Source organism: Papio anubis, chromosome 1, assembly GCF_008728515.1.
Source record: "Papio anubis isolate 15944 chromosome 1, Panubis1.0, whole genome shotgun sequence".
NCBI lineage: Eukaryota > Metazoa > Chordata > Mammalia > Primates > Cercopithecidae > Papio > Papio anubis.
The window spans coordinates 207252381-207266582 of NC_044976.1; the positions used below are offsets into that span (position 1 = coordinate 207252381).

The 14202-nt window shown below is 41.3% G+C and overlaps 1 protein-coding gene across 13 annotated transcripts in view; it reads left to right on the top strand.

Annotated features, from left to right (window-relative positions):
• Window positions 1–14140, top strand: part of RYR2 (ryanodine receptor 2) — a 785691-nt gene extending 771551 nt beyond the window's left edge. For all 13 annotated transcript variants that reach the window (XM_021934115.2, XM_021934128.2, XM_021934136.2 and 10 more), the window contains 4 exons: window positions 8481–8545; window positions 10680–10780; window positions 11657–11708; window positions 12701–14140. In XM_021934115.2, coding sequence (XP_021789807.1) covers window positions 8481–8545; window positions 10680–10780; window positions 11657–11708; window positions 12701–12796 — 314 coding nt within the window. In that variant the 3' untranslated portion in view covers window positions 12797–14140. The remainder of the gene's footprint in view (window positions 1–8480; window positions 8546–10679; window positions 10781–11656; window positions 11709–12700) is intronic.
• The last annotated feature ends 62 nt before the right edge of the window (window positions 14141–14202 follow it).

The window sequence follows — 14202 nt, forward strand, 5'->3', positions numbered from 1 at the left end:
GAGGCAGGTGGATCATTTGAGGTCAGGAGCTCGAGCCCAGCCTGACCAACATGGTGAAACCCCATCTCTACTAAAAATACAAAACTAGCCAGGCATGGTGGCACACGCGTGTAATCCCAGCTACCTGAGAGGCTGAGGCAGGAGAACTGCTTGAACCCAGGAGGTGGAGGTTGCGGTGAGCTGAGATCACATCATTGCACTCCAGCCTGGGCAAGAAGAACGAAACTCCATTTCAAAAACCACACACACACACAAACCCACCACCACCAACAACAACTTCTAAGCCCTATGGTTGTTGAGAATTTTTTAAATGACATACAGGCCAGGCACTGTGGCTCACGCCTGTCATCCCAACACTTTGAGAGGCTGAGGCAGGTGGATCACTTGAGGTCAGGAGTTCAAGACCAGCCTGGCCAACATGGTGAAACCTTGTCTCTACTAAAAATACAAAAATTAGCCTGGTGTGGTGGTATGAACCTATAATCCTAGCTACTTGGGAGGCTGAGGCAGAAGAATCACTTGAACCCCGGAGGAGGAGGTTGCAGTGAGCAGAGGTCTCACCATTGCATTCCAGCCTGAGTGATGAGCAAAACTCCATCTCCAAAAAAAAAGGGGGTAGCTGGCAAGATGGCCAAATAGGAACAGCTCCAGACTGCAGTTCCCAGCAAGATCAATGCAGAAGGCGGGTGATTTCTGCATTTCCAACCGAGGTACCCAGTTCATCTCACTGGGACTGGTTGGACAATGGGTGCAGCCCACAGAGGGTGAGCAGAAGCAGGGTGGGGTGTCACCTCACCTGGGAAGCACAAGGGATTGGGGAATTTCCCTCCTCTAGCCTCCTCCCAGGAGGAATGGTGCACTCCAGCCCAGATACCATGCTTTTCCCACAGTCTTTGCAACCAGCAGACCAGGAGATACCCTCCACTGCCTACGCCACCAGGGCCCTGGGTTTCAAGCACAAAATTGGGTGGCTATTTGGGCAGGCACTAAGCTGGCTGCAGAAGTTTTTTTCATACCCCAGTGGCACCTGGGACACCAGCGAGACAGAACCATTCACTCCCCCAGAAGGAGATCTGAAGCCAGGGAGCCAAGTGGTCTGGCTCGGCAGGTCCCACCCCCCACGGACCCCAGCAAGCAAAGATCCACTGGCTTGAAATTCTCACTGCTAGCACAGTGGTATGAGGTTGACCTCGGTTGCTCCAGCTTGGTCAGGGGAGGGCCATCTGCCATTGCTGAGGCATGAGTAAGCAGTTTTAGCCTCACAATGTAAACAAAGCCACTGGGAAGTTGGAATTGGGTGGAGCCCACTGCAGCTCAGCAAGGCCGCTGCGGCCAGACTGCCTCTCTAGATTCCTTCTCTCTGGGCAGGGCATCTCTGAAAAAAGAGACAGCAACCCCAGTCAGGTACTTAGAGATAAAACCCTCATCTTCCTGGGACAGAGCACCTGGGGGACGGGGTGGCTGTGGGTGCAGCTTCAACAGACTTAAATGTCCCTGCCTGACAGCTGTGAAGACAGCAGATCTCCCAGCATAGTGTTCGAGCTCTAATAAGGGACAGATTGCCTCCTGAAGTGGGTCCCTGACCCCCATGTATCCTGACTGGGGCCAACAGACACCTCATACAGGAGAGCTCTGGCTGACATTTGGTGGGTGCACCTCTGGGAAGAAGCTTCCAGAGGAAGGAACATGCAGCAATCTTTGCTGTTCTGCAGCCTCCACTGGTGATACCCAGGCAAACGGGGTCTGGAGTGGACCTCCAGCAAACTCCAGCAGACCTGCAGCAGAGGGGCCTATTAGAAGGAAAACTAACAAACAGAAAGGAATAGTATCAACATCAACAAAAAGGACATGCACTCAAGAGACTCCATCCGAAGGTCACCAACATCAAAGACTAAAGGTAGATAAATCCATGGAGATGGGGAGAAACCAGCACAAAAAGGCTGAAAATTCCAAAAACTGGAACACCTCTTCTTTCCAAATATCACAACTTCTTGCCAACAAGGGAACAAAACTGGATGGAGAATGAGTTTGACAAAAATGACAGAAGTAAGCTTCACAAGGTGGGTAATAACAAACTCCTCCGAGCTAAAGGAGCATTTTCTAACCCAATGCAATGAAGCTGAGAACTTTGAAAAAAGGTTAGAGAAATTGCTAACTAGAATAACCAGTTTAGAGGAGAACATAAATGACCTGATGGAGCTGAAAAACACAGCATGAGAACTTCGTGAAGCATACACAAGTACCAATAGCTGAATCCATCAAGCAGAAGAAAGGATATCAGAGATTGAAGGTGAACGCAATGAAATAAAGTGAGAAGACAAGATTAGAGAAAAAAGAGTGAAAAGAAATGAACAAATCCTTCAGGAAATATGGGACTATGTGAAAAGACCAAATATACGTTTGACTGGTGTACCTGAAAGTGACGGGAGAATGGAACCAAGTTGGAAAACACTCTTCAGGATATTATCCAGGAGAACTTCCCCAACCTAGCAAGGCAGACCAATATTCAAATTCAGAAAATCCAGAGAACACCACAGAGATACTCCTTGAGAAGAGCAACCCCAAGAACATAATGGTCAGATTCACCAAAGCTGCAATGAAGGAAAAAATGTTAAGGGCAGCCAGAGAGAAAGGTCGGGTTACCCACAAAGGGAAGCCCATCAGACTAATAGCAGATCTCGCTGTAAAAACCCTGCAAACCAGAAGAGAGTGGGGGCAAATATTCAACATTCTTAAAGGAAAGAATATTCAACTCAGAGTTTCACATCCAGCCAAACTAAGCTTCATAAGTGAAGGAGAAATAAAATCCTTTAAAGACAAGCAAATGCTGAGAGATTTTGTCACCAGCAGGCCTGCCTTACAAGAGCTCCTGAAGGAAGCACTAAAAATGGAAAGGAACAACCAGTACCAGCCACTGCAAAAACATACCAAATTGTAAAGACCATTGACACTATGAAGAAACTGCATGAACTAACGGGAAAAATAACTAGCTAGCATGATAATGACAGGATCAAGTTCACACATAACAATATTAACCTTAAATATAAACAGGCTAAATGCCCAAATTAAAAGACACAGACTGGCAAATTGGATAAAGAGTCAAGACTCATCAATTTGCTGTATTCAGGAGACCCATCTCATGTGCAAAGACACACATGGGCTCAAAATAAAGGGATGGAGGAATATTTACCAAGCAAATGGAAAGAAAAAAAATAGCAAGGATTGTAATTCTAGTCTCTGATAAAACAGATTTTAAACCAACAAAGGTCAAAAGAGACAAAGAAGGGCATTACATAATGGTAAAGGAATCAATGCAACAAGAAGAGCTAACTATCCTGAATATATATGCACCCAATACAGGAGCACCCAGATTCATAAAACAAATTCTTAGAGACTTACAAAGAGACTTAGACTCCCCACAATAATAGTGAGAGACTTTAACACCCCACTGTCAATATTAGATCAATGAGAGAAAATTAACAAGGATATCCAGGACTTCAACTCACCTCTGGACCAAGCAGACCTAACAGACATCTACAGAACTCTCCACCCCAAATCAACAGAATATACATTCTTCTCAGTACCAATTCACACTTACTCTAAAATTGACCACATAATTGGAAGCAAAACACTCCTCAGCAAATGCAAAAGAATGGAAATCCTCACAAAGAGTCTCTCAGACCACAGTGCAATCAAATTAGAACTCAGGATTAAGAAACTCACTTAAAACCGCACAACTACATGGAAACTGAAAAACCTGCTCCTGAATGACTACTGGGTAAGTAACGAAATTAAGGCAGAAATACAGATGTTCTTTGATACTGATGAGAACAAAGACACAACGTGCCAGAATCTCTGGGACACATATAAAGCAGTGTGTAGAGGGAAATTTATAACACTAAATGCCCACAAGAGAAAGCAGGAAAGATCTAAAATTGACACCCTAACATCACAATTAAAAGAACTAGAGAAGCAAGAGCAAACAAATTCAAAATCTAGCAGAAGACAAGTAATAACTAAGACAGTGAGTCAAGATCGTGCCACTGCACTCCAGCCTGAGCAACAGAGCAAGACTCCATCAAAAAAAAATGAATATCTAAAAAAAAAAACCAGAAATAACTAAGATCACTGCAGAACTGAAGGAGATAGAGAAAGGGAAACCCCTTCAAAAAATCAGTGGATCCAGGAGCTGGTTTTTTTAAAAGATCAACAAAATAGATAGACCACTAGCCAGACTAACAAAGAAGAAAAGAGAGAAGAATCAAATAAATGCAATACAAAATTATAAAGGGGATATCATCACCGATCCCATACATATACAAACTACCATCAGAGAATACTATAAACACCTCTATGCAAATAAATTAGAAAATCTAGAAGAAATGGATAAATTCCTGGACACATACACCCTCCCAAGACTAAACCAGGAAGAAGCTGAATCCCTGAATAGATCGATAACAAGTTCTGAAATTGAGGCAGTAATTAATAACCTACCAACCAAAAAAGTCCAGGACCTGACAGATTCACAACTGAATTCTACTCGAGGTACAAAGAGGAGCTGGTACCATTCCTTCTGAAACTATTCCCAACAATAGAAAAAGAGGGAATTCTCCCTAACTCATTTTATGAGACCAGAATCATCCTGATACCAAAACCTGGCAGAGACCCAACAAAAAAAAGAAAATTTCAGGGCAATATCCCTCATGAACATCAATGCAAAAATCCTCAATAAATAACTGGCAAACCAAATCCAGCAGCACATCAAAAAGCTTATCCACCACAATCAAGTCGGCTTCATCCCTGGGATGCAAGGCTGGTTCAACATATGCAAGTCAATAAACGTAATCCATCACATAAACAGAACCAATGACAAAAACCACATGATTATCTCAATAGATGCAGAAAAGGCCTTCGACAAACTTCAACAGCCCTTCATGCTGAAAACTCTCAATACACTAGGTATTGATGGAAGGTATCTCAAAATAATAAGAGCTATTTATGACGAACCCACAGCCAGTATCATGCTGAATGGCCCCAAACTGGAAGCATTCCCTTTGAAAACTAGCACAAGACAAGAATGTCCTCTCTCACCACTCCTATTCAACATAGTGTTGGAAGTTCTGGCCAGGGCAATCAGGTAAAACAAAGAAATAAAGGCTATTCAGTTAGTAACAGAGAAAGTCAAATTGTCTGTTTGCAGATGACATGATTGTATATTTGGAAAATCCCATCATCTCAGCCCAAAATCTCCTTACACTGATAAGCAACTTCAGTAAAGTCATAGGATACAAAATCAATGTGCAAAAATCACAAGCATTCCTATATACCAATAATAGACAAACAGCCAAATCATGAGTGAACTCCCATTCACAACTGCTACAAAGAGAATAGAATACCTAGGAATACAACTTTCAAGGAATGTGAAGGACCTCTTCAAAGAGAACTACAAACTGCCACTCAAGGAAATAAGAGAGGACACAAACAAATGGAAGAACATACCATGCTCATGGATAGGAAGAATCAGTGTCGTGAAAATGTCCATACTGCCCAAAGTAATTTATAAATTCAATGCTATCCTCATCAAGCTACCATTGACTTTCTTCACAGAATTGGGAAAAAAACTACTTTAAATTTCATATGGAACCAAAAAAGAGCCCACATAGCCAAGACAATCCTAAGCAGAAAAAACAAAGCTGGAGTCATCACACTGCCTGACTTCAAACTATACTACAAAGCTACAGTAACAAAAACAGCATGGTACTGGTACCAAAACAGATACATAGAACAATGAAACAAAACAGAGGCCTCAGAAATAACACTACACATCTACAACTATCTGATCTTTGACAAACCTGACAAAAAGAAGCACTGGGGAAAGGATTCCCCATTTAATAAATGGTGTTGGAAAACTGGCTAGCCATATGCAGAAAGCTGAAACTGGATTCCTTCCTTACAACTTATACAAAAATTAACTCAAGATGGATTAAAGACTTAAACATAAGACCTAAAACCATAAAATCCCTAGAAAAAACCTAGGCAATACCATTCAGGACATAGGCATGGGCAAAGACTTCATGACTAAAACACCAAAAGCAATGGCAACAAAAGCCAAAATTGACAAATGGGATCTAATTAAACTAAAGAGAGAGCTTCTGCACAGCAAAGGAAACTATCATCAGAGTGAACAGGCAACCTACAGAATGGGAGAAAATTTTTTGCTGTCTCTCCATCTGATATACAGCTAATATCCAGAATCTACAAAGAACTTAAACAACTTTACAAAAATAAAACAAACAGCCCCATCAAAAAGTGGGTGAAGGATATGAACAGACACTTCTCAAAAGACGACATTTATGCAGCCAACAAACATGAATAAAAGCTCATCACTTGTCATTGAAGAAATGCAAATCAAAACCACAATGAGATACCATTTTATGCCAGTTAGAATGGCAATCATTAAAAAGTCAGGAAACAACAGATGCTGGAGATGATGTGCAGAAATAGGAACACTTTTACATTGTTTGTGGGAGTGTAAATTAGTTCAACCATTGTAGAAGACACTGTGGCAATTCCTCAAGGATCTAGAACTAGAAATACCATTTGACCCAGCAATTGCATCACTGGGTATATACCCAAAGAATTATAAATCATTCTACTATAAAAACACATGCACACGCATGTTTATTGTGGCACTGTTCACAATAGCAGACTTGGAACCAACCCAAATGCCCATCAATGATAGACTAGATTTTAAAAAGTGCCACATATACACCATGGAATACTATGCAGCCATAAAAAAGGATGAGTTCATGTCCTTTGCAGGGACGTGGATGAAGCTGGAAACCATCATTCTCAGCAAACTAACACAAGAACAGAAAACAAACACCACATGTTCTCACTCATAAGTGGGAGTTGAACAATGAGAACACATGGACACAGTGGGGCATCACACACCAGGACCTGTTGGGGGGTCGGGATAGCATTAGGAGAAATACCTAATGTAGATGACGAGTTGATGGGTGCAGCAAAAACCACCATAGCACATGTATACCTGTGTAACAAATCTGCACATTCTACACATGTACCCCAGAACTTAAAGTATAATAAAAAAGGACATATATTCAAGTACCCAGTGTAATACTTGATGCATAGTCAGTGCTTTATAAATAACTATAAAGCTATTAATAGTATCATTGTTGAGTACCTACTATCTGCCGAGCACATGTATTAACTAATTTTACCATTTCACCAACCTTATGAGAATTGTGCTTTTATGTGTGAAGTAACTGAGCCACAATAAGTCTAAGGAACTTGGCCGAAGTGCACAGCTAAACAGGGCTGGAATCTGGATCCAGACCCCTTGCAACCACAGTGTTGGTATTGACCCACTAGTTCTTCCTTTTACTTCTGGGCAACTTGGAGTGTGGTGTTTTTCTCTCTCAGAAATGTCATGTTATCTTTTCTGCTTAACACATTTATCCTGGCTTGAATTAAATGTCTGTAAATGTGACAATCTAAATTCCACAGACATCAAATGACACTATTTTTTAGTAAAGTACCATGGACAAGTTTAAGGGACTCATAATTCATTCATTGTGCTCTTATTGAGTGTAAAAATCATGTGTTTTCTAAGAGGGCAAAGTTAAGAAAGTATGAAGCCAGCAGGTCTCAGGAGAGAAAAGGAGCTTAAAACAACGCAGTGTTTCTGATTGCCACAGTCAATGAAATTATGGAAGCTTACTTATAAGGGACTTGTGAAAAAAAGTGATTTGAGGCCTGGCACCATGGCTCATGCCTGTAATCCTAACACTTTGGGAAGCTGAGGCCAGAAGATCGCTTGAGCCCAGGAGTTCGAGACCAGCCTGGTCAACATGATGAAACCCTGTCTCTACAAACAGAAATTAGCAGGGTGTGGTGGTATGCACCTGTAATGCTAGCTACTTGGGAAGCTGAGGCAGGAGGATCACTTGAGCCCATGAGGTTGAGGCTGCAGTGAGCTGTGACCGCATCACTGCACTCCAGCCTGGGTGACAGAGCAAGACTGTCTCAAAAAAAAAAAAAGTGACTTGAGGCAAATTTCTTCGTTTAAGTGGTCATGTTTTATTTCTACATTAGTACTTGAAAAATCTTATTAGTGGAGCTTTCTGTACTTACTCATAAACCTCAGCTGCTCTTTTTCAGCATGAAGTATGTAATAACATCTGTATATGCCAAGTTAACAAAAGCTTTTTCCTGCTGTCACTTCATTTTAAAACACTCTTTCAGTGAGCGTATGTCCCAGTAACTGCACGTACTTCTGCCCCCAAGGAGAGAACCCCGCCTCCCTTCTCCTAGGAGTATCAGATATGTGGTCACATTCACCATGTTCTGAGCATTTTGCAAAGTAGTTGTACATCTCCCCTTTCCCTGAGGGGATTAGCCAAGGAACTGAATTATTCATTGCTTGAGAAAGATTAAATTGTGTTTTTATTTAACACCAGGTCTAATTATCGATGCTTTTGGAGAACTAAGAGACCAACAGGAACAAGTCAAAGAAGACATGGAGGTAAGCTTCTCCATTCATGACTCAGCCTTTTTATTGTCCTGGGCCCTGGTTTTCCTTACTGCCTTTATCGAGAGAATCATGAATGTGGGAAGGAGGAGGGGAAAGGGCACAACTCGTGGTTTCACTAGCCTGTTTTCCATTCAAGCAATACATATAGTTGAACAGCGTGGTCGGCTGAAACCGTGGTGGACCCCACGTGCATGCAAACAGCAATAGGACACCATCCTTTCCCTCCAGAAGTGAGACTATTCATTCAAAACCAAAGATTCAATGACAAGTAAACAGATGATTACAGAGCAGTGTGGTGAGTCCTTTATAGGAGTAAAACCCTGAGTGCTAGGGTCTCCAGGGCTGGTATCTGATTCACTCCTGGATGGTCAGGGAATTTCCTAGAAGAAGGGATGTCTGAGCTGAGGCCTGAAGACTGTGGAAGTCTGTGGGTTTGAAAAGGAAAGAGGAGGACAGTTTGGGCAACCTCCCACCCGCTTCTCCCACACCATGGACATCGCCAGGGGTACCATTCACAATGGGATCTTTGAGCCCATCACCACCTGAAATTATATACCAAGACTGATTTTAGGGAATTTGATGCACAGGTTTTTTTCTTAGCAGCCTCAGTGCTACCAGATGCAGATTTAATTCTGAGGCCGAGGCTGGAGAGGAAGACCAGTGAATGAAGAACCTAATCACTCATTTGAGAAATTTACAGTTTAATATATGGGCTGTGGAAACAAGAAAAGGGCTTTAGGCAGGGCAGTCAGATGATCAGGTTTGCATTTTAAAAAGATCACTGTGGTTTAAAATGTAAGGCATGAACTCAAAACTGGCAAGAACAGGGACAGGGAAGTGAGCTGTCAGCATTTTCCAGGTGGGAGCCTCTGAAGCTTTTGCTAAAGAGGTGCCACCTGGGAGCTGGGCAAGTACTGCCTGAATCCATCTAGTTCCTGCATCCTCACTGAGGGACTTGGTGATTGGCCAAATGCAGAGGATGGAGAGGATGGAGCAAGCAAGGGGCTATCCAGGTTTCAGGCATTAGCCACCAGAGGGATGGTGGCATAGTTAGCTGACACAGGTAACCCAGAGGAAGAACAGGTTCATCAGTAAAGCTGACGAGTGTGATTTGAGCCAGTTCAATGGAAGAGACGTCATTGGAGTGGTATGAAGACCTGATCGATTATTCTCCCCAATTGCTCAATGTGGCCTATCAGCTGTCAGCAGATAGTGATCAATAAGGCAGGAAGAATTTTATACACTATGATAATCATCTTGATTGTAGTTCCTAAAATACAGGACCTCATAAACATGCTTCAGATGGCATAAAACAGCTTACAACTGGTAGGGAAAGATGAGCACCAGAGTCACATGGGACAATTATTGAATACATTTGAAATGATACATGTACAATTCCAATAATAAAATAGGGGGTCTGCTTCTCCTGGGTTTTGTGGACCAGGCCTGTCTGCAAGGAGCAGACCTAAGCAGGTGCCTCTCTACAGGCTGCTTAGGAGAGGCATGGTCCAGAGAAAGTGGAACCAAGACGACCAGGAACCTGGTCCCTAGAGTTGAAAGTTGTTCTCCATACACATCCACTGGCTAATTCTGTACCTAGCACAGCACCTGGCAGACCCTCACTGAATTGTAGATGGGATGCCTCATAGCTTGATATTTGATTTGGCCTTTTCTAAAGGAAAGTGATCTGCACCTTTTCCCCCTGGGTCATCAGACTTTGGGTGGGTGGGTACTAAGTTTGTAGTTTCAGTTGAGGACCAGTTAATCTTGCTTAGATAACTTTAGTCAATGTCATGAACAAGAGTTGATCACTAAGCCTGGACATTTTCACCTAGGCTAGAGAAAGGAAGAGACGTTGCTTTGCAGCCATCATCATCATCATCCTCTTGTTCCCTGTCTGTGTCTGCTACTTACTGCTGCTGGTACCTGTGTCATTTAAGCCAACACCAAGATATAGTTACAGAGACAGTTCTATTTATATTTGTGGGCTTGGCACAGCCTCCATGTGATGATCTTTGACGTGTATTGAGTGAACCAAATAATAGCTGCCCCTACATGGCGAGTTGTGTTTTCCTTTTGTTTTGCTTTCTGAACTCTGACGTTAATGTTTCCCTTTGTTTTCTAGACCAAATGCTTCATCTGTGGGATAGGCAATGATTACTTCGACACAGTGCCACATGGCTTTGAAACCCACACTTTACAGGAGCACAACTTGGCTAATTACTTGTGAGTGTGCCCGTTTCAGAATCTTCCACCTCTCCAGTAGCCGCCACCAGTCCCCGCCCATCTCAGAATAGAGAGGTTTTTGTTTCTTGTTTAAAAAACAATCGCTGCAGATGCTTTAAGAGAAAGACCAACAGCTAACGGCTCTCTTTTCCTCTGGAGTAGGTTGACTTAAGAAGTTAAGTTGCAGCTCTTCATGTAAATGATACTTTCTAGAACTTGAAATGAAGAGGTGGACAGGGAGGAGCAGAGCCTCTCTGCGAATCGTGGTCACGTTTCTCATTTTAGATAAGATTTCCCAGGCTGCTTCCTAGGGAGAGGCGAGTCTCCGTTTTTCTTCTTACAGATCTTAAGAGGACTTTCAGATCTCGACAGGCACTGTTGGATACCAACTTAAAAGCTGCATTTCAAAAAATATTAATACATAGAAATCTTTACATTACTCAAGATTAGCCAAAACTATACTTTGGTAAAATGCTGTTCTTACTCATTTTTGGACCCAATTTTAGTAACAGAAGAGATGCCGAGTAGCATTATAGGGAAAAAAATTGGTCTAACTATACTCAATGGAACTTGATCAGTAAATTAAAACTTCTCCTTAAGCTAGTCTTCAGTTCTAATTCATCAGTGTTGATTTGATTCTGACCAATGTGTATATTCCTAACTTGAAGCCTCTAGGGTCAAATAGCAGCAGATCAGAAAAGTCAGGTCAACAGCCTTTCCTCTTTCTGGTACACAGTAATTTTTCCAAAAATTTGCATGTGGTATTTTCTCTGTGCTGGCCATAATTGAATGCAGCATACAATTTATCTAAATATGCCCTGTTTATCCTAATATTTCCATACAGTTCATTTCTGATCAGTCTCTCTGTATCTGTAGGTTTTTTCTGATGTATCTTATAAACAAAGACGAAACAGAACACACAGGACAGGTAGGTAAATTATTACGTGTCATCTTCTGAAAGAAATTATAGAGAAGCTCTAAATATCAGAACAAAATGTGTGCATTAAACAGTGAGGGATGGAATTACTTTCAGATATTAGTTGTGGTATCTTGATATAAAGTTCCTGTTATGTTGAATGAGTATGGAAAAGATTGCCTTTGTTACAGTAGAATTCTATACTAATTGTATGTAAAACAATAAGCTTTTACTAACTGCAAATGCTGGATTTGAGTTTTGAATTCCATTATTTTAAAAAATTGAGTTCTTAATTATTGCATAATGTCCTTGATTGTTTAATCAGATAGATGATTTCCAATCAACTTCAAAGTATTATGTACAATGCATATTAAATGTCTAAGGCATTTAAGCTATTTGAAGTTCCTCTTCCAATGTGCAGTTAGTTTGAATTTGAAGGATACAATATTTTAAGAGAACCCTCAAAAGCATAAATGTATATTTATACACACACACATATACATATATATTTTTTGAGACAAGGTCTTGCTGTTTTCCAAGGCTGGAGTGCAGTGGCGTGATCAGGGCTCACTACAGCCTTGACTTCCTGGGCTCAATAAATCCTCCTGTTTCAGCCCCACAAGTACCTGAAACTACAGGCATGCCCCACCACGCCTGGCTTTATTTTATTATTATTATTATTATTATTTTAGTGCAGACAAGATCTTGTTATGTTGCTCAGGCTGGTCTCGAATGCCTGAGCTCAAGCGATCCTCCCACCTCAGCCTCCCAAAATGCTGGGATCATAGGCGTGAGCCAGTATGCCCAGCCAACATATTTTTAATCATTATTATAGTCAGGATGAAGATTATTACTAGAAGTTAATAAGGTCTGGTATAGTTAGGAACCATCTAAATGAATGTGGACTTCTATTGCATGTGATATAGGTAACAAAATTGAGTTTCTACCTTATGTTTTGTTAGCACACAGGGGAAAATGTTAATACATTTCCTTGACTTTTACAGGAATCTTATGTCTGGAAGATGTATCAAGAAAGGTGCTGGGAATTTTTCCCAGCAGGGGATTGTTTCCGGAAACAGTATGAGGACCAGCTAAATTAAACAAACTCAGACCCCAATCACCTCTCAAAACCAAAACCCCACCCCTCTCTCAATTTCTCTGCTCTCTTGGAAACATTTTGCTGATTTTGTGAATTGCCAGCGTTGTGTGTTTTCTGGGAGCATCGAAACTCTGTTTCGGGAGACCTGTTTCCCCACCCCCCGCCACCGTCTGTATTTACGTTGAGACTAAACACGGAAGAATAATCTAAATTCATACTCAGACAAAAAAATGAATTCTGGAAAGAAAACCATTCTGGACACTGTCATAACACACATAGACAGATTTTCTTCTGAGGCTCCTGGAGTCTCCTCGAGCTACGGGACCTTCATGGAGACGCGTGGCAGCCATACTCACCCGGCCTCTTTATTTCACCATCCTGGAAGGAAGCTGTCTAATGGTCACAGAGCACTGTAGCACTTAACAGACTGCCATGGACACCAGTTGCGAAGGGAAATAGTGCCTTACTATATGTGGGTTGAGCTATGCAGAAGATATGTGCATGAAAAAACATCTTTATTTTCTTTATGTCGACCTTTCTTTTCTTAGATTGATTTTATGAGGTTTTTTTTTTCCCTTTAGTCTTTTCTTTGGTGGGGGAGGGTAAGAAAAGCAGTTTGCACCTTAAAAAGAGAAAAAAAAAAAAAAAGTGGGTGGTGTGTCTCAGGATGAAAGGAGGCTCTTCTCATTCAGCTAAATTCACATTTGCCCTCCCCCTCCGGCCCCCGCCATATGCTCCTGCTATTATTTTGGTAATGCTCTGATGCAACATTGCAACTTTATGAAATCTTTGTATGAAAACAAAAAGACTGCAAAAAATACACTTTCAAAAGAAACCATTCATTGCATGTTTATTATGCAAGTTTAAATGAACAAAGAAAACCTTCGGAAACAAGTTGATCAACGTGAGAGAAATTTCATGATAATTATATTCATAGTAATAAAGTGTCGTGGGCTTAATTGTATATCTGGAGCCAGTGTCATCCACCAACAATGTGATACGTTATGAACATGACAGTAGTTTTGGGCTTTTCTCTTTCTTTCAGCCACCTGTGATCAGTTTTGTTGATTAAGGACTTCTTGTCAGGTCATTTTTTAATATTAAAGCTGAAGCAATATCCATTCAGGGATTTCATCAGTTGCATCACAAAACACGGATGATAATATACATCACTCCATTTTTTTCCATTTTGAGTCCTTTTAAATGTAATGCTAACCTTTACAATTAAAAAGTCAGATTCAGAATGGAAACAAGGTCATTTTGCAAACATTGGAGCTCTTTTATTACAAGTCTGCTTGTTAATTTTAGAATTGTAAAACCGCTCTGATTAAACTATTTAACTAACTTTCTCATCCTCTTCTTTCTCCATTTAACTTACAACTGGGACTCATAAAATCTTGAGCTTCT